The sequence below is a fragment of the Phyllostomus hastatus genome, unplaced genomic scaffold (genome assembly GCF_019186645.2).
Source record: "Phyllostomus hastatus isolate PE091 unplaced genomic scaffold, TTU_PhHast_1.1 phas_contig_1, whole genome shotgun sequence".
Taxonomy (NCBI): domain Eukaryota; kingdom Metazoa; phylum Chordata; class Mammalia; order Chiroptera; family Phyllostomidae; genus Phyllostomus; species Phyllostomus hastatus.
In genome coordinates this window covers 660,930-681,753 of record NW_025333498.1, presented here as the reverse complement: position 1 = coordinate 681,753, position 20,824 = coordinate 660,930, and the positions used below count along the sequence as shown (strand labels likewise).

Below are 20,824 nucleotides of genomic sequence, written 5' to 3'. Positions count from 1 at the left end.
TTGTAAAGGGTTAGGAAGTAAATATTTAGGTACTGTGGATAGTCTGGTCTCCGTCACACGTATTCAGCCGTACCATTTGCACTGCGTCCTGCCGCAGCTGCTTAACGCTGCTGGACAAGAACAGTAGCCTCCATGAGCTGATGCTACGCTTCTGCCACAGACCTGTGAGCAGAACAGGCGGCCAGAATGGAGCAGTTCTTAAATCGGACCCTTGGGAGACTGTTAAATAGCACCGTCAGCACGGGAGTCGGACTAATATACTCATTAATTAATAAATAATGGTGTTTCTTCTTAGGCAGGTGTTACGTACATAACACTACATTTCTGCTCCCTAAACCTCAAAGCACCAAGATACTGTATGGAGTAAAGCTTAGTGATTAAAAGAGTGGTGTAACTGCTATCTTTTATAGATATTCATTGTGGAAACAACAGACAGAAAAGTGAAAGTGAAAATTGGAAGCAGCAATTCTTTCACAGTTTTGATTAAGTTTGGGTAGAAAGAATATGGCATTATTAATGCACAAGGATTTCTGCTTCAACAGATCTAATTGACTTAGATAAAGATTTACATTTTGTAGTTTGACCCATGAATTATTCTTAGATGTAATAGCATACATATGCTTATGCTGTGGAAGTTGAACTATAAACTTTTCAATGTACTGTTGCTTTAAAGATATTGGAGACTTTCGAATATTTAAAGTTGTATCACTGTTAAGAAAATAGAGTACGCTGTACATGCAGTGTGCGCAACTTGGCAGCGGTTAGGCTGGCTGGCACTGATACACTGTTTTCTGTGTCTGTCATTGGAAGGAAAACAATGCTACTTAAGGGCATAGTAACACCAATTTTGAATTGTCTGTAAATGTCTATCCTTGCTGTCATGGGCAGGTGGAAATGAGAATTTTAGATGGAAAAGGGTAAAGAAATGATACCATTTTAAATTAGATATTCCCAAAGGAAATCTTACTTTCTCACTGAGCTTAAGTTAGATGGTAAGTGTGGGATTTGTGGTATTCTTTTCTAAGAGTTGTATTAGCAATAATTAGTTGTCTTATACTTTAGTATAAAGTAAATGTCAATTGCTAAAGTTGGTGGATAGTAAGTAGCTTTTAAAAATGACTTACATGTATAATGTGCATTTGTTGGAGAAAGAAGAGGGAACAGAGTTCATATTTACGTAGTGCAGAGCTAGAGCATAAAATTTCTTCCTCAGTGCTTGACTAAAATATGTTATGGTTAGCACTGTGTTCAATAAAGTAATTATTTTATTTGTAGCTATGCTTTCATCATTATTGTTCTTAAGTACGAAAATGTGTAAAAAAAATTTGAGCAGAATATTATACAAAATTGCTTGTAAATACCTGTGTGGCTTTCCCCCAGCTTCCAGAAATGTTGCATGGTGACGGCGACAATGAAGAACACGGCTTCTGGCCAGTGGGGCAGTTCATTCTGCAGAATTTAGGATTGCTGTTTGGATTTGCCATCATGCTGGTGATTGCCCTCTATGAAGACAAAATTGTGTTCGACTTCCAGTTCTGACCATTCCCAGTGATCACTGTTGATTACGAGAATGTTACTGTGCAGCTTTGCATCTGTTCCTCGTACTATATGCGCATCGCTCAAAGAAAAGTCAGTGGCTTGCACTACTTACCAGTTCCATAGATTTGAGCCTGCCCCCAAGACTGGTGCTCAGTACTGCTTTCCCTGTGTGAAGGGGGCTCTTTAAAACATGTAAAGCTTGTGATATAGAAAGGACAAAATGGGATTCCATGAAACAATGTTGGTATAGGTTTAAGACTTTGAAAAAAAGAATCATATAAAACACTAACGTAGTCTCTTTATTAGTAGAAACTTCTGTGGCTATGCAGAAATAGAAATTGAACCAAAAAAATCACTTAAACTTTAAAAATATTTTAAATGGACTTTGGCAGACTTTTCTTTGTGCTAAAAATGACTTGTAGTGTCCTTTAATTCAGCTACATATATACATATGGTAATAGGGATCAACTTGATGACTTTGAAATTGAATAAAGTAGACTATAGGACCTAGACGGAAAGCTCAGGCTGCATTAGAGTATGAATTTAGCATTGGGGAAAGCCCTTATTCTTGAATCTAGAGTTACTATTTTTGTATATATTTGCATAGTTTTTAAACTTGCAGCCTAAACTACTGAAATTTGTGGTTGTATGTTTGTGTGAGCTTCAGTTTAATGAAAGATTCATAATGGTTCTTTTCATAATATTATACTTGGTGTTTGGGTTTTTGGGGTTTTTTTTTAATTTTTGTTTTGTTTTGGGTTTTTTGGTGGGGATAGGAGGTTGGAGCATGTGGTAAGATGGTTCTTTTGTTACTAAAAATGTAGTCCTCTAGAAGATTTCAGAGACGTGAAGAACCCAAACATGGTCTAAATATTCAATTTTCCTACTTTAACAATACTAACTAGTTACTTGGGGAATTTAAGTTCTCAATGTGCTTATCGCTTTACCAGCTGGCCCTGGGACCACGCTGTGGCTGGCAGTGACCCATGTGGGCCGTGTCCGTGATCTGTGCATGAAGCGTGCAAACAGTCATGCGGTGATCTCCGCTGACACTGGCTGTCATAGCACCAAGTGACTTGGAAGACATATTTAACTAACTCAGCTGAAATCACTTGATCATTTTGTGCCAAGATATGCTGTTAGTGCCTAACAGGGATTAGTCTCTTTTTTAGTGCCCTGTTCTCCTACCGTAATTGTGGTTGATTTGTGAGAAGTGCAAGCCATGTTTATTCTGAATTTTGACCTAATGATTTGTAGCCCAGTCGATGCATGTAGCTTTCCGTTTACACGTTGTGCCACATGGTCTTCATTCATGCAGGTAAACTGTATTTCAACTGTGCAGGCAGCTTTCTTTTAACCTGCTTGGCTACCAGTGTAGCTGCTTTAAAAATCTTATTGTTCAAATACTGAAGAGCCAAACTATTTCCATTCCATTGTAATGTCTTCATTTAGTCCTCTTCCTTTCCCATGTTTCGTCTTACTCTGTAACTTTAAAACAAAAAAACAAAACTTTGAGAGCAGCACGTGCATCCAAGTGTTAATGGAGTATTGCCAGTGTTTCTTCTTTATCCTGTGAGTGAGGGAGTTTAGGTCTTTTTATTAATTTATGCCTGAATTTGGAAAGTTATTTCTGGCTTTCTCCATGGTCTCCTGTAACAAGCAGGAGTTTTGTACGTAGAGTATTTTCAGCATTGGGCACTGAATTAGGACAGTCCTCATCTCATTGCTTGGCCTTCGAGCAACCGAGCTAAACGGTGCTGGTATTTTATTTAGTACTGCCAAATTCAAGTGATCCAAGGGTCTTGCTTTTGAACCAAGATATATTTAGAGTTCATTTTTGGGTTTTGTATCCAAATCGGATTCTGCATTCCACCATTATTAAATCTGCTTAATTTAAAAACTTTTATGAAAAGCAACAGCTGGAATACACTCCAAGTTTTAAACTCCTGATTTAAAGTGAATAGGTTATACTGAAGTATATATAGTTTTAGATTTTTTCAAAAATGGTATTATCTTTATTTGCTGGATCTTTTTAACTTTTTAAGAAGGCTGTACCAGTTGCTGCTAGTATTTTGTTAGGGTTCCACCAGTATTTACTTTTCACATCATTCTAGTATATGATTTCAAGTCTTACCAGACAATCTGAATTCCACTACATTTCTGTTTGGCTCCAACATTCCATTTAGCGTGACCAGTCCACTTTAACATGTGTTTGTTGGAGTTCATTACTGTTACTTGTACAATGCTGTCACTGTGTGACATCCATATGAAATTTGGTGTATATCACATTGCATTCAATCAGCTGTGATTATGCTTAGAAATACTATAGTAACTAGATGCAGTGTGAATTTTTTCCATTAACAATAAGTCAGTGGCTTAAATGTGATTATGGTCCTGCAAGGTGATACTTGCTAAAATAGCTAAACTTTTTTGTTGTTGTTGTTATAACTGAATCATTTTTTTTAAAATTTATAAAGCTGGAAATGATCAAATGCTGTTTTTTTCATTGTCAACAGTGGTGTGTCATTTTATGTATGTTCCTAATGCTTATGGAACTCTCCCAAAATAAAGTTATTAAAGAAGAACGAATATACCAGTGTGTTCCCTTTAGTGTAATCTTTATTTCAGGACCTTTCCTTATACTGAAGAATGAATCCTTTTAAACACAGGCTGCATCTGCACGTTAATAAATTTATGAGTAAGTATAACTTTAGTCAAATTGATTTAAACTAAGTAAACTTTAAAAAATTAAATGTATCTTCTACTTAATCGTGTAACAAGAAATAGGAGCAGGGAAACGGTATCTCCCGATCATGAGTTAAGCTGACATAACAGCGCCACGCCCCGTCCGATCCAGTGCTCCTTGGGCTGGTCAGAGGGCAGCGTCATGGCGATCACAAAGTTCGTGGAATGGCCCGTGGTGGACAGTGTTCCCCTCCTCTCGCTTGTCTTGTACAACGGAGCGACATAACTTGGTCGTTTTGGTATGTCTATCCTCTTACAGGGCTTTAGCCACATCTGGAAGAAAGAGTGTAAAACTTCTTTAAGTCAAAGCTGTTGTGTTTGAACATTCAGGTAGTATTTTTAAAGTTGGTTATATCTGCAAATTTCTGTGGCCCAAATAGTTTATACTTTTGTCAGGAGTACTGCCATCAAAACATTTTTAGAGCTCTCCAGCTATCTTCAGAACAAGTTTAGAAACTAAATGATTTTTAAAAAGTTACTTTCACCCACTCTGTCAAAAAGCATATTAACTCCATCACCTCTCCACCACACTCATCTGGGGACGACTTCTGGTGCTTACAGACAAGTCAGATATATTTTGAAAGGAGAAAACTGCCACCACTGATACTCAAAATCATGTTGCCTAATTAGTTAAAGGCCAACCCCAAAATATTCTGAAGGGATTTTTAATCAATGATGGCATAATTAGATCACCTCATTTTAGGTGAATATTTTAAAGTTGCTATTATAAATATCATACATATCCAATACACCCACATTATTTTTATAGAGTCACCACAAATGTGGCTGACTATAAAATGATAAGCATTATTGAATGGTAAGCATTATTGAACCTCACCAATTTCAAAAATCAGATTTAGGGACAAGGTGATCTCTGAATATGAGTAAAGAACAAACTATCATCAAAGATGAAATAATGTTTATAGAATTTAATTGAATTCATTTCTTCTGTCATAATAGCTACAACCTTTTGAAGTGGTAGGACTTGGCAGACCCATTCTGCAGAGTTCTAGGTTTCACAGGTCAAAATACAAATTGTATGAAGGAGCTAATAAGCGCACCAGTCTTTCCATACGTAATTGTGGAATCCAGATTATTATAAGGGGGAGGGGGGATCATAAAACATTTTCAGATATAGTCAAGTATAAGGTCTTAGAGCACTGGAGTTGTATATATTTCATTTCCTCTGAGAGTAGATTTTTCTTACTAAGTGACTTATTCAGGAGAATCATCCACATATAAATTCCTTCTACTCACTGCAACTTAAAAGTTTCCATGTGAAAGGAAAAAAATTCAATACCAATCAACTCCTGAAATTGCACATTTGTCCTTGTGACTTTCAATTTGGGTCTCATCTTTGAGACTTTCTCTGCCCACAGTATCTTAGCTGATTTCTTGTAATTGGCTGTCAGCAGGTCGCTTTACCTGTTGGAGAGGCTCTGAAGGATTTTTGCCTGTCTGAGCTGTTCCCAGTGCCCCACAAACAATGCAGGTAAATTTACAGCCTCTATTTTACCACCATCCCAGACTGTTCAATTGTGGGAAAGTCTATGTAGCCATTTTCTCATGATACAGTAACAGATGGAAGCTTCATATTTACATAGTTTGGTTTGCCCACGTTGAAGATAGGTGCCTAGAGAACTTAACTTTTTGTGTGGGTGGTTTTCATATAGTAATCTAACCTGTAAATTCCACATTTTTAGGTCAAGTTTAATGTAAGAAAAAATACATGATAAAACGTGTATGTGTGTGGTTACATATATACAGCTGATCCTCATTACTCCTGGGTTCTGTGTGTGCAGATTTGCCCAGCATTACAGTGTATTTGTGATCAGTCAGTACTCTGCATTTTCATGGTCATTTGCAGGCATCCTCCGAGAGCAAAAAATGTGAGTCACCAGAAAGTACATTTCCAGCTGAAGCCGAACCTATGACATTCTGACTTTTTGTTTCATCTCATAACTAAACAAATATCCTTTTGATAGTTCATTAAAGGCCAAGTTTAAAACATTTTGGTGGTTCTTTGTTGGTGGTGACTTCTCTGAAACGGGCCCCCATGTACAGTGCTGAGGGGCTACCTAGTGTTCCTTAAGGGCAAAAAGGCTGCGAGGTGCCCGATAGGGAAAACACTGTAAGCTTCGTTAAGGCATGAGTTGCAGTGCTGGTGTCCACGAGTTCAATGTTAAGGGATCATAAGTAAAGTGCCTTTAAACAGAAACAAATGAAACAAGGTCATGTATTGATGGCTTAACAAAACTGAGCTTGCTTTTCTAGCTCAGTGAATGCGATGTTTCAGCATTCACTAATTCAAAGTTGGCAGCAACTCTATGAAACATAATTACTGTGAATAACAAGATTTGACTGTATATATGTGTGTGTGTATATGTAAAATAACCCCCCATCTATATATAATATCCTTAGAAAATACTAACCACAGGCATTGTATCATAAAGAATTTTGGGATGTGATTCGGCAAGTTTCTTTATCTTTCTATTCCAGGAAGCTCCATCCAGAAATAATCCATGAATGAAAACACCTAAATATAAAAGAATCAGGTTAATGCAACCCTTTAAATATCCGAATTCACTGAGTTCTAAATCCGAACTTCCTACGGATGAATGCTATACAGGTTGGACTAGGTCAGCAGACTAAGGCTTATTCTAAAAGGAAAAGCAGTGTTCTGAGTGTTTTGTCTTCACACCTGTATTTCAAGAATATCTGTACTTTCCCAAGTCAATTAATTCAATAGTATAATTAAACATGGAAGACGAGAGGAATTTTAAATTAGCCTGTGGGAAGTTACCAGTTTGTATGAACAGGATTAGATTGACATTTTTAATTGGACAATGATTATAATGTCAGAGGCCATGAAATCTGCAACGACAGTTCTTTGTGCAACTGTAGGGATCCAGTGACTTCTGGGCAGCAAGTAAACGAACACCCTCTGCAGATCTGATGTTATGCGAGTTAAATTCCCCTCCCTTTCAGGGTTTGCTCTCCAAGGACAGACAAACAGAGGGACTCCCTCTAGAATAGGATGTAGAGGTGAACAGCTCAAGAACACAACTGAGGAAGTCCATGAATCCCAGTCACTTTCTCCGGCTATCCGCGCGTGAAAAGCCTAACTTGAATAGGGATCTACACTTGCAAACGTTCATTGTATATTTGCACAGATGTTACATGAAGCAATGTGGAACTTAGACCTAAATTTTACTTTCTTATTTGCTGTGTGACCTTGAGCAATTCATTTAACTTTAGACTTGCTTTGTCATCTGGAGAACAGCTGGGAAACATTTGTAACACAGTAATACCTGCTTTGTCTACCTTGTACAGTTGTGAGATCATGTCAGCTAATATTGGAGAAAGCACCCAGTGAAGTAGTATCTGAAAATCCACTTGGCAGTGCTGTCCAGTAAGATTTCTGGCAATGATGGTAAGGTTCCACATCTGTGCTCTCCAATCTGGTAACCACTGGCTATCAAACACCTGAAACATGGCTAGTGTGACCAGGGGATTTTTAATTTTATTTCATTTTAATTATATAGTCATGCACCACTTAAGGACAGGAAAACACTGAGAAAGGTGTGATTAGGCAATTTTGTCATTAAGCAACTTCATCACTCTGCAAACATCACAGTGCACCCATGAACACCCAGATGGTGAAGCCTACTACACACCTAAGCTGTATGGTACAGCCTTAGGCTACAAGCCCATCTGTATAAAACAACCCAAGATTAAGTCAAGCATAGGAGAAAATGATGCAGTCAACAGACATGGCAAATATGAGATGTATGAGGCTGCTACCAGCAGAATGCCCCATTTGTTGCACAGCAAACCTTTAAAATAGAAGCAGAAAGAGTACATTCTAAAGTAATGATGAAAAGGATTGTAAACACATAAGCGAGTAACAGTCGTTTATTACCCAGCACTAGCTGCTGCAGGTGCTGTGCTGTACTTGTATACGGCTGATGGTGCGGGCTTGTTTCCCCCAGCCTCACCACAAACACGTAACATGGTGCTAAGATATCATGACAGCTATGGCGTCACTAGCCATAGGCAATGTTCAGCTTCATTACAATCTTACGGGACTTCTGGGACCATCGTCCTGTGAGCGTTACGTCATTGACCTAAACGTTGTTATAGGGTGCCTGACTGTAGTTCACAGTAAAAAACCACAGGCAGATAATTCAATGATGGATGTGCTGGGGATGGGGAGGCGCACTTACACTTTCTCTTCTCTACAGTTTAACCAATGGAAAGAATAGTTGGAATAAAATGTTTTATTAATTAGCAAAGCACTCGTCCAATAGCTCCACAATCATTACTCTAGTAAAGCTGAATCACAAAATGCGTCTTGAGTCTGGGGCATTGCAGGGAGTGGACCCACCTGAGGGAGAGTGAGGTCTGCAATCACACCCTAGGAGCTACCTTCCCGGCCTGGCCACACTAACAGGTGGGAAGAGGAAAAACAGGAACCTCTGCAGACGCGTCCAGGAGGGCCATTTAGTACCCTGGCCTGGCTGGCAGGTGTGCACAGCCCAGTAAATCTCTGGCACTAACCAATTAGATGATCTGTCCCTCACCTGGTAAAGGAAGCTAATGTCACATACAGTAAACAGAAGAGTTCATTTCAATACTGAAGAAAAGTGGCAGTAGGGATAAACATTCCCTCCCAACCAGTAAGTTTAATAGGAAATGTGATGGGCATCTTCACATACGTTTTTATTTCTCATGGTTAATAAGGGCTTTATGGAAACACAAGCTCCAAAGCCACAGGTGGATGTTAACTGGCTCCTGGTTCACAGCCTCTCCTACTCTGAGTCACACCTTTGCCATCTGTGAGATGTGGTCAGCACATAGTATCAGCTGCGGCTTCTCCGAGGCCCTCTCTTCACTCTTTGCTGACTCCCTTCCCACTCAGTGCTCTCCACCAATGACTCTGAGTCACTGACTAGTACCCAGCCATACAGACAAAAGGGATCGTAGGCAAACATCTAGAATGAATGATGCCAGATTTGGGTAGATCTACAGTGGTGCTGTGTGGTCACTTCGAGTCACGTTAAAAGCGGCCTTTTCATGATGTTTAATTTAATCGTAGGTAAATAAGGCAGACGTTGTTATGAGCCCTGGACCAGAAACAGGCAGGTACTGAAGTGTGTGTAAAGGAGACAGGCTGGAGAAATGAAGACGGGATGAAGACGAACTGCATTTCTGCCCCAGCTGTTCTCCGGGGTCCGTGTTCCTCCCATCAGGGCCCGTGAGAAAGCTGCTCCTTCAAAAAAGGCAGTTGCTACAAACTGTTCCATGGAATCTTATTTTATTTCTGGTAATTAGCTAAGTAGGAAGGAAAGAACTAGAATGACAAAAAGGTTAAGTTGTGAATATCTGTGTGTGTTGGTGAAAATGTCTATGTGTGTGTTTGTATGTATACAAAACAATAAAATCCATGATTCAGTGAATATGAGCTGGATAGATCAAACCTGAGCTGACACTATGGGACTTAGTAAAATAGTTTATTTAACCGATGGTCACTCTTTATTGTGCAATCTTGGAACACTAAATGGTCCTTATCAGTCTTGAAGTAAGTTGTGCTTTATACCTGGCTCCACTATTTTCAAAAAATTTTGTCCTTTAATAAATGTGAATCTTTTAAAAATTTATTTTATTGATTATGCCATTATAGTTGTCCCATTCACCCCCTTTATTCCCCTCCACCCTGCACCCAACTCCCACCCACATTTCCCCAACTTAGTTCATATCCATGGGTCATACATAAAAGTTCTTTGGCTCCTCGATGTCCTGTACTATTCTTAACCTTCCCCTGTCTATTTTGTATCTACCATTTATGCTTCTTACTCCCCGTACCTTTTCCCCCATTCCTCCCTCCCCCTCCTTGCTGATAACCATGTGATCTTCATTTCTGTGATTCTATTCTTGTTCTAGTTGTTTGCTTAGTTTGTTTTTGTTTTTGTATTTTTTATTCAATTGTTGATAGTTGTGAGTTTGTTGTCATTTTAGTGTTTGTATTTTTGATCTTCTTTTTCTTAGGTGAGTCTCTTTAACATTTCATGTAATAGGGGCTTGGTGATGATGAACTCCTTTAACTTGGACTTATCCAGGAAGCACTTTATCTGCCCTTCCATTCTAAATGATAGCTTTGTTGGATAGAGTAGTCTTGAATGTAGGTCCTTGTGTTTCATGACTTGGAACACTTCTTTCCAGCCCCTTATTGCCTGTAAGGTTTCTTTTGAGAAATCAGCTGATAGTCTTATGGGCACTCCTTTGTAGGTAACTCCTTCCATTTCTCTTGCTGCTTTTAAGATTCTCTCCTTCTCTTTAATCTTGTGTAATGTAATCATGATGTGCCTTGGTGTGTTCCTCCATGGATCCAGCTTCTTTGGGACTCTCTGAACTTCCTGGAAGTCTATTTCCTGTGCCAGATTAGGGAAGTTCCTTCATTACATTTTCAAATAAGTTTTGAATTTCTTGCTCTTCCTCTTCTCCTTCTGGCACTCCTATGATTCAGATGTTGGAATGTTTAAAGTTGTCCCAGTGGTTCCTATAGCCTCTCCTCATTTTTCTGAATTCTTGTTTCTTCATTCTGTTCTGGTTGAATGTTCATTTCTTCCTTCTGGTCCAAATCGTCAATTTGAGCCCCAGTTTCCTTCCTGTCACTGTTGGTTCCCTATACATTTTCCTTTATTTCACTTTTCTTTAGCCCTCACTTTCCCTCTATTTTGTGACAATACTCAACCATTTCTGTGAGCATTCAGATTACCAGTGTTTTGAATTCTGCATCTGATAGGTTGGCTATCTCTTTATCACTTAGCTGTATTTTTTCTGGAGTTTTGATCTGTTCATTCTTTTGAGCCTCCCTTTGTTTTGTCTCAGCACACCTGTTACGTAGTAAGGGGTGGAACCATAGGTATTTGCCAGGGCGGGGCAACCCACATCACTGTGTTGTGACGCTGTATGTGGGGGAGGGGTCTCAGAGGGAACAATGCCACTTGCCTGGCCCTCTACTGGCTTTCAGTCACTTCTCCCGCTACCCACAAACAAATTGGGCCCTTCTGGTGCTGATTCCTCGGTGTGTGGGCTTGTGTACATTCTAGGTCCCTGTGGATCTCTCCAACAAAATTCTCCTGTGAGGCTGCAAGCTTCTCCCTGCACCTCAACTCCCACAGGTGTTTTCAGTCAGTGGTTTGAGGCTTTATTTTCCCATGCTGGGGCCTTGGGTTTTGCAGTCTGTCCTGCTCCCCAGTTGTTCCTCCTGGTTTATCTGCATGCGAATATGGGACTGCCCAGTTCACAATCTGCCACCTCGCCGGCTCCACTAGCCACCACCTTGCTGCAAGTCCTCTTCGTCCAGCTGCCTACCTCTGCCCCTCCTACCAGTCTGGATGAATGTTTCTTCTTTAATTCCTTGGTTGTCGGACTTCCATACAGTTTGATTTTCTGTCAGTTCTGGTTGTTTTTTGTTTTTAAACTTGTTGCTCTCCTTTTTGTTGTACAAAAATGCACAGCATGTCTACCTATGCCTCCGTATTGACTGGAAGTTCCTGAATCTTTAATAAGAGCATTTGTGGGTTAAATAAATAAATCATTGTAAAAAGAAATGCCAATTATCCTGTACTCAAAGTTTTGTGTATAATGATTGGGAATTCAATAGTTTGATCGTAGATATTAGTTCATAAACTTTAGTCAGTGGTTTTATAAATTCTGTCTTTAAACTGAGTTCAAAAATATATAGCTGGTGATCATCATTAATACTTGGCTTTTAATCCAAATGCCATCTTCTGCTTCTTGATAATGAGATAAGGAAAATTTAAAAAAAAATTTTGCATCTGAATTGAATAAAAATCAGCCATAGCTTCTTCAAGAAAACTTTCCTTAGAAATGTGATGTTTTCAAACTTCTATAGAAATGCTCAGTTAGGCCCTAGAGAAAGCAACTAGCTAAGCACGAGAAACAGATGGCCTGGCATTTGACTCTCAACCTTGCCAATGACTAGCTGTGAGACCTTGGTCAAGTTCTTGATCCTTTCTGAGCCTTAGTGTCCACCTCCGTGTAGTGTGGACAGCAGCAGTACCTGTGCTGTGGGGTTACAATGGAGATTACATGCAAAGAGCCGGGCAGTTTCTGGAAACCCGTGGTGATAAGAGAAACTCTATGCCCTCTGTTAACTTGCTCTTACCCAACTTAAACACTTCTCTCCCCCTTTCCGAATACTGAGTTTGAACCAAATTATATATCCTTCTTGGTATATTTTGACTTTATGAGGTGTTCCAGGAACTGTCGGAGGGTCAGTGTGACCTGAGTGTAGTGGCACATGATGAGCTCCTACACGCAGACAGTGACTAGAACATGCCTGGCCTCATAGTCATGATAAGGGGTCTAGATTTCACTCTAACTACAAAGGGTGAAATGTCATTATTAACTTATTTAGTTGTCTGAGTTTTCAATGGGGGCTTAGTGGTGGCATGGTCTGTTTACACTTTTAAAAACTTCCTGTGACTTTGGTATAAATGAAATATGGAAGTGTATAATGGCACTAGTAGGGAGACAAGATAAAACTCTAGAGTAGAAGAATCTCAATACAAACGGTGGTGTCAGTCGGCCTGTGGACAAGCAACTGCGTTTGATGTGAGTGTATGAGGCAGCAGAAGAATGAAGACTCCTGGATTTCTGACTGGATGGCAGAGCCATGTGTTAACAAACATTATAAATTTTACATTTCCAGGAGACAACAAAGTGGAGATGCTGGTTAGGCAGTTGGAAGTAGAGGTCTGGATCTTAGAGGAAAAATCTAGACTGGACATTTAAATCTGGTAGGTATCAGCCAGAGATAATGAAACATAAAGTATGAGGTCATTTGGGGGAGAAGATACAATTAGAAAAGAGAACCGGTCCCAGGACTGAGCCCTTAGGGACCCCAATATCTTGAGGAGGATAAGCTAGCAAACAAGCATGGGGACCATGTCCCCAGAGAAAAGGAAAATCGAGAGAGGGTGATGTTTGGAAATAAAGGAAGAAGAATGTCTCTAGGAAGAGGAAGTCATCAACTAGTAAAAACTACCCAGAAGTTAAGATGAAGAAAGAAGAGAGTTCATGGGATTTGTCAAATGGAAGTCACTAGACTTTGTGAAAAGCACAGCATCACTTGATTGGAGAGGATGAAAGGTAGACAGGAATGGGAAGTGAGAACCTGGAGATGGCAGGTAAAGACGAACTCTTCTGAGAATTTTGCTTTGGAGGGGACAGTAGCTGAGGAGATCTGAGTGTTAAAATAATTGTAATTCTTTGTTCATTTTTTAAAAAGAGAGGTCCTAGAGCACGTTGCATGCTGTAGAATTATCCAGTACTGAGAGAGAGGCTGTTGATTTTAGAAAAAGCAGGCACAATCAAAGGAGCAAAAACCCCGAGAAAGAGGAGAAAAGTGGAATCCAGATTACCTCAGAGGATCTGGACTACCAAAGGGTGCAGATGTGGACAGATTACTAGATTTGGTGTTGCTAAAAGCTCTCTTCTGATGGCTTCTCATTTTTTCAATGAAGAATGAGGTCAGATGTGGGGGTAGAGGGAAGGACAAGGAAGGTATAGTGGTTGTCTTGAGAGTGGGAAAGCAACTTTCCAGGAAATGCTAGTAAGATTGCTTCACAGTGTTAGAAACTCCCTTGAGATTTGTGACAATCAGTGTAAAAGAACATTGCTTGGCCCAGTAATGTGATTATCCTACAATGTTGTGTTGACATATCTACTTGCTAGTGTCTCCCACTGCAATATGTTAGTGGAGGGCCAAGATTCTGTCTAAGTCATTCACTGTTGATGTCCTCAGTGTCTCACAGAGGGAGCCAATGAGTTCCCCACTCAGCAATGAATAAGGAAGTAAGAGTTGTCTTTGACACCTCAGTTAAAGCAAGACACATTAGTGGTCATTTAGAAATTAATATCATTTTTAACATTTATTGTTTTAGAGAAATGGAAAGAAGGGAGAAAGAGAGGGAGAGAAACATCTAAGAGAGAGAAAGACATCAATCAGTTGCCTCTCTCATGCACCCTGATTGGAGACCAAACCCACAACCCAAGCATGTTCCCAGACTGGAAATTGAACTGGTGACCTTTTGCTTTGCAGGCTGACACCCAGCAAACTGAGCCACACCAGTTAAGGCAGAAATTAATGTTATTTTTTCAAAGAGAGCACCATGTTATTAAATTAGGAATCTGTAGCATTTTTAAAAATAACATTTGTTTATAATAGGGGCCCTGCCCACTAAATTTGAAATAAAACATTAAGATATCCTCTGAATATTGAAAAGACAATCATTAAGAAAATAAAGACAAATTTCCTCATAATCTTTCAATCACAAAACCAATGTTCCTATTAGATATTAGCTTTATTGAGTTTTGAAATGATGTCTGTAACAGGAAAAAGGATACCTTTTGGAGGTCTGCACAGGTATACTCTTTGAGGGACCAGGAAAATCTCCCTTCCAATGTGGTGCCACCTTGATTCCCCAAAGTCACTATAAGATTACAGTTGATTATCCCAGGTATCATTAATGTGGTGATTACTTTCTCCTTACTTTTTATTAGAAATAATTTCAAACTTACAAAATTCTGCAAGGATAAAACAGTATACAGGACATATACTCTTTATTCAGATTCATTTTATCTTCATTTACTTTATCATATTCTTCCCCACCCACTATAAATTGTTTGCTCAACCACTTGAAAGTGAGTTACATAATTAAATGTTTTTTTTACATAGATTCCTGAAGTACTTTATTTCTTTTCTAGATTTTATTTTATTTTTTTTTAAGATTTTATCTATTTATTTTTAGAGAGGGAAGGGAGAGAGAAAGAGAGAGAGAAACATCAATGTGCAGTTGCTGGGGGCCGTGGCCTGCAACCTAGGCATGTGCCCTGACTGGGAATCGAACCTGCAATGCCTGGTTCACAGCCCACGCTCAATCCACTGAGCTACGCCAGCCAGGGCATGATTAAATGTTTTAACACCTGTGCAAAGTAAGCAAGAATGCTATGTTTTTTACAGTGCCTATATGTAAGTCATTGTGTTCTGCCACTGCACTTACCATCTTCTGGAGCAGCCTTATATTCTTTGTCGTCCATCACTTCGTAGTCAAACCCAAGCAGATCAATGGGGATGGTGTATTTCCTGGCATAGTTCTGCTGGGCACCGGTCAGGAAGGCTTGTGTGAAGAAGAAGCCGGACAGCCAGAAGACCGGGGGAGAGCCGACCTCGTACCATTGCTACAGGACAAAGCACAAGTGGCTGAACAACAGAGCTTTTTAACTTGGATACAACATTGCTCAATAAAATTTGCCCCAAACAGTCCCCTCTGTTATCTTTTAGGTAAATTAATAACTAAGCTAACATTTTGAGGAATATAAAGCCACACACTGAAGGTTTTTTAAAAATAAATAGCATACTTAGTGTTTTATTCTGACTTCAACTTTATACCCATCACACCAGTTTGGGTATCACAATGTTTCTGAATGCGGATGTAAGTGTCTGTTTTATAATTACCCAATTATTCCCTCAGAAAAGCTCCATGCAATAGTGAATATCTAATATACATCACTGCACAATTTATTATGCTCCACAGTTGAATAGAAGAAGAGATCCATATCAAGTCTGGTCAGATAGTAATTAATATTTTTTCAGCTTTTTTATCTCTAGTAAGTAGTATCCAGTACAATATTCCTTTGGAAGTTTTCTCTCCTACTCCACCAAAATACAATGAAATCTATCTTATAGAAACATAATATCATATAAGGAATTCCCCTCCAAAAAAAACAGAATAGTGAGAGCTTAAGATATTTCTAAATAAAGATACTTGGATATTCTGTTTATATCATATATTATAAGAGGCTAGTTGAATACTGACTTTAACCAAATACTGAATTACCAAAGTCAGTCTGAAGAAATAAATTTGAAGACCTTCTCCCTATTAGAGCTCAATTAGAACCTTCATCTTTCAAGAACAATCTTAATTCCTTAGTTTCAACTCTAGTGCCACAGCTGGCTTGTGTTATGGGAGGGAAGTTTCATCATTTTTCCCTGAAGACATTTTTTCACAGGCAGTTTTTTATGCTTTATGCACAGTATCTAGGGCATTCATTAATACTTCTAATGAACATAATTGTTAATAAGAACATAGTTAAACACCAGTATGGCCAGATAATTAGGAGGTAGACTTCAGCCTACCCAACATCTTGAGGACAATTAGCCATTGAGGTTATTACTGTGTTGGGCTGAACCAGCAATCCAGTGATATAATGACCTGGGAGAGTGCTGGACGAGGAGGAACCAGGGCTGCTTGTTGTGACTTGGCTGGCTTGCTAAGATGCTCTGCTCTTGGGATCTATTTCAACGCTAAATATGTAATGAAAAAATCAACATAACCAGTTGTTTTCTCTTTTCAAATGTCATTGACTTGAATGTCTAAATTCACTGCATACAAACACCTGCTCCTAAAGAAGCTTCCTGAAACCTGACTTCCAATATTAGCACTTGACAGTTCAGTGTAACAATTCATTATATGTAATATCAAATAGTGGTCATTTGTTCACGAAATGCACAGAAAAACTAGAGAAACATTAGGTATCCAAATGAAGAAAATGACATCAGAAGAAACTGATATATGTGCACTTAGATGAACTCACCTGCAAGAATTTTAATCTAGCAAGGAAGTCATTCACATAGCTCCCAAGTGGTTTAAGGCTTGGGTACGATTTAGCCATCCACATTCCTGGAATTTTGACGTTTAGAATGCTGCTAACCACTTCTTCAAGATCTGTAGACATCACCACAAGCCCCTGAAACACAATTTAACCTTTGGTTAACATGATAATACAGATTTCAAAGCCCCGCTTAAATACCTTCTTTATAATTATCCTTTGTTGACAACTGTGATTAGTTAAGGTTGAGTCATATACCAAAAAAAGAGAAAATATGGATATTTTCTTTTGCTCTCAAGTAAATCATGGAGTCTTTGAACTATTCCCCAGAAAAATATTAAAAATTTTAACCTAATAAAATTTTAATGGAAGCATTTTTACTGAAGTATAATTGACACAAAACATTATATTAGCTTCAGGTGTACAACATAATGATTCAATATTTGTTCATTTTGTGAAATGATCACCACAGGAAGTCTAGTTAACAGCTATCGTCATACACGGTTACAAAAACTTTTTTCTTGTGATGAGGACTTTTGAGGTCTACTCTCTTAGCAACTTTCAAACGTGCAATACGCTAACGTTAACTATAGTTGGCATGCTGTACATTACATCCGTAACCTCTCACAGTTGGCTCACGAACAACGCAGGGGCTGGGGTGATGACCACCTACATGGATGACTATCTGGTATGTAACTTAAGTCAGTCCTCCACATCAACGGATTACCAACTGTGGGTCGAAAATACAGTTGACTCTTGAACAGCATGTTTGAAAAAGCTGTTTAAGTGGACCTGTGCAGTCAAACCCATGTTGTTCAAGGGTTAGCTGTACTTTTTCACTTAGAGTTGGTACCTCTGACCCCTTCACACATTTTCCTCACCATGAAAAATCCTTTTTTTAGATTATATTTTATTGATTATGTTATTACAGTTGTCTCGATTTTCTCTTCTTGCCTTCTTCCACTGAGGGTGGCTGTTGCTTGTTTGAGAGGATTTAGAAAGTTGTGAAGGTGAGCCAATACCAGCCACTGGTATTGGAAAAGCCGCTGTTAATAGCTTGGGCAGGCCTGTAAGTTGGGTGGGATGGAGTCTCAGGGGATCTCCATAGTGGTGCAAACGGTGTTAGCCAGGCTGATGGAGTCTCATAGATGGCACCCATCTGCCAGCTCTGTGGCTCTGCGGGGGCAGGGTTCAGAAAAGGGCAATGGCCTCTGCCCACCTTTCTGTCTGGGAGAAAGCTGTCACCCAGATCTCTTTCGATGCTAGACACCTCAGTTCCTCCCTGTATTGCACTGGAGCCTTTCAAGCTGCTACCCTGATGCTGGAACTTAGAGGGAGTGAGTCTGAGTAAGTTCGTGTGTGAGTTCTCTAAGCAGAACTGCTTGGGACTCCAGAAGTTACTTCCACCGACTCAATCCCTGCTGGTTTGCACAGCCAGAAGTTGTAGGGACTTACCTTCCTGGCACTGGAACCCTGGGCTGGGGGCCTGGTGTGGGGCTGGTGTTCTTCCCTCCCAAGATACACCTCCGGAATTTTTATCTAACACATATGGGTGTGGGACCAGCCCATTCTGTGTCTCCACCCCTCCCACCAGTCTGGATGAATGTGGTTTAATTCCATAGTTGTCAGACTTCCATTCAACTTGATTTCTGATGGTTCTGAATGATGTTTTTTTTATATTTTAGTTGTAATTTTGATGTGGTTGTGGGAGGAGGCAAGCCAGGTTTATCTATGCCCATCTTAACCAGAAGTCTGGAAAATCTTAAAATACTTAGCTATTCACTAGCTTTTAAATCACAGCCTAATTGTGACTTAGTTTCCTTGTCTATTAAATGGATAACTAACATACCTCTGTCCTGCCTTCTTATGAGGATAGTGATGAATATAAAATTATGAAAATAGCCCTGGCTGGTGAAGCTCAGTGGATTGAGCATGGGCTGTGAACCAAAGTGTCGCAGGTTTGATTCCCAGCCAGGGCACATGCCTGGGTTGCAGGCTATAACCCCCAGCAACTGCACATTGATGTTTTTTTCTCTCTCTCTTTCTCTCTCTCTGTCTCTCTCCCCGTCCCTCCCTTCTCTCTCTAAAAATAAATAAATAAAACCAAAAAAATACAGAATGCTTTGAACAGTTAACATAGCTTAGATTGTAATTGTGAAGGCTAATTGATCTTATCCCATTTTGACTCAACGAAGGACAATGTTCAAACTCCGAGGCCTGGGAACATCCCTGTCTATTTGATCTTGCAGTTGCCATCATCATTTCTATTTTATCCATAGTTGATAATATGTTTCTAACTATCACATGGAGAAGATTTTAGAGTAAATTTTCATGGAAAACTCACATTTCATTCACCTCCTTCCTAAACCCACTAAAACAACGGTAAAGAGATTTATTCTTTAAAGGCGTTAAGCTGATAAGTACAGAAAAATGTAACGAAAGACACAATGACAACACAATTTGGGGAGCTAGAAAGAACATGGGCCATTGATAACTGACTCAGTGGTCAGGAGAAAACTGATCCTGAGCTGGCAGAGGGCAAAGCTAAGAATCAACTAGATAAACATCACAGAATACCAACCCCCCCAACCCCATACTTGGAACTGAGGGCCCTTGGTGAAAGTGAGGAGAGGAGGCTGGTGCTAAATGGAAAAGATTGTTGAAACCTGATTTAAAAAAACAGACTTCTAGGTCCTTCCACACAAAACTGTACTTCATGATCTTGCTTGAATGAAACCGGGGTGAGGGGAGGGTGTGAGACGTGGAGAAACAAAGAAATCCCTGGAGTGGGGGACGCCAGGCTCAGCTGTGGTCACAGTGGGCATTCTGAAATCTGCAGTTAAGTGAGTCACGTGTTGTTGGATGCTGAGATCCATGAGGCCTCTTTTCCTTTCGGCTCCCAGAATGCTGGATGGAAGCAGGAAGGAAACAGGAAGAACCAAGTGAAGGAGAAACACTTGGTACTGAATGCTTCTTTGACAAACAGCCCAGCCAGGTTATAATATAGCCCCCTCTTTTCATCACTAACTCACATCCTACCACTCTCCCCCACCTCCAGAGCAGCTTCAAGGACCCAACTCAGCCAGTCCACCTCAGTCACAGAGTTGGTCTCCGGCTAAACTCTTGTTCCCCTACAATCCTTTCTGCAACGGTCCAAGTGAATGTTTAAACATGTAAAATACGTCATTTCACTTGATTGCTTAAAGCCTTCTGAATGCTTCCCTTCACTCTTGCACTTCAGAATCACACTCAAAATTCTAACCATGGCCAACAAGGCCATCCTGAAGCCGAGGCTTCCTCGCTGTTCTGCCATTGCCCGTGGGCTCACTCCACTCCAGCGACACCAGCCTTCCCTACTGTATTCCTGAACAAGGCCAAGTTTTTCCTCTCACGGCCTTTGCACTTGCTGTACCCTCTGCCCAAACATCCCACGGCTTGTCCCTCACATCAGGCATCTGTCTCCTCATCGGGCAGTTCCTCAGAGGAGCCTAACTCAAAACGACGAGTCTCCCACCCACCATTCTCGACCCCGTGCCCTGTTTTAGTTTACTCCTCTTCCTTGCTAAAGCGTAAGCTCTATGAGGGCAGAGGCTTTGTCCTTACTTCTGAACACTTTCTATCTTCCTAGCATGTCTCCTGTCCAGCAAGCCACTGCTGTCTAACATATTCTGTACTTAGTTACCTATTTACTAAGAGCCACCTCCAGAAATCTATACACTCTTCAAGGGCAGTGATTTTTCTTCTGTTCCCAGAACTAAGAACACTGTTTGCACAGAATCTGTGCCCAATAAATAAACATGCACTGAGTGAATGCACGATAGGTTTATTCCAATGATTT

General features: G+C 39.9%; 2 protein-coding genes across 5 annotated transcripts in view; one reads left to right on the top strand and one right to left on the bottom strand.

The window, feature by feature from the left end:
* SLC39A10 (solute carrier family 39 member 10) overlaps positions 1-4,132 on the top strand; it is a 121,786-nt gene extending 117,654 nt beyond the window's left edge. For all 4 annotated transcript variants that reach the window (XM_045817701.1, XM_045817638.1, XM_045817745.1 and 1 more), the window contains one exon: positions 1,381-4,132. In XM_045817701.1, the coding sequence (XP_045673657.1) occupies positions 1,381-1,539 (159 nt within the window). In that variant the 3' untranslated portion in view covers positions 1,540-4,132. The remainder of the gene's footprint in view (positions 1-1,380) is intronic.
* A 207-nt stretch (positions 4,133-4,339) lies between these two features.
* DNAH7 (dynein axonemal heavy chain 7) overlaps positions 4,340-20,824 on the bottom strand; it is a 228,158-nt gene continuing 211,673 nt past the window's right edge. Inside the window, exons 63-66 of the mRNA XM_045850123.1 lie at positions 16,972-17,124; positions 15,378-15,555; positions 6,717-6,820; positions 4,340-4,557 (exon numbers count right to left, since the gene is read on the bottom strand). Coding sequence (XP_045706079.1) covers positions 4,351-4,557; positions 6,717-6,820; positions 15,378-15,555; positions 16,972-17,124 — 642 coding nt within the window. The 3' untranslated portion in view covers positions 4,340-4,350. The remainder of the gene's footprint in view (positions 4,558-6,716; positions 6,821-15,377; positions 15,556-16,971; positions 17,125-20,824) is intronic.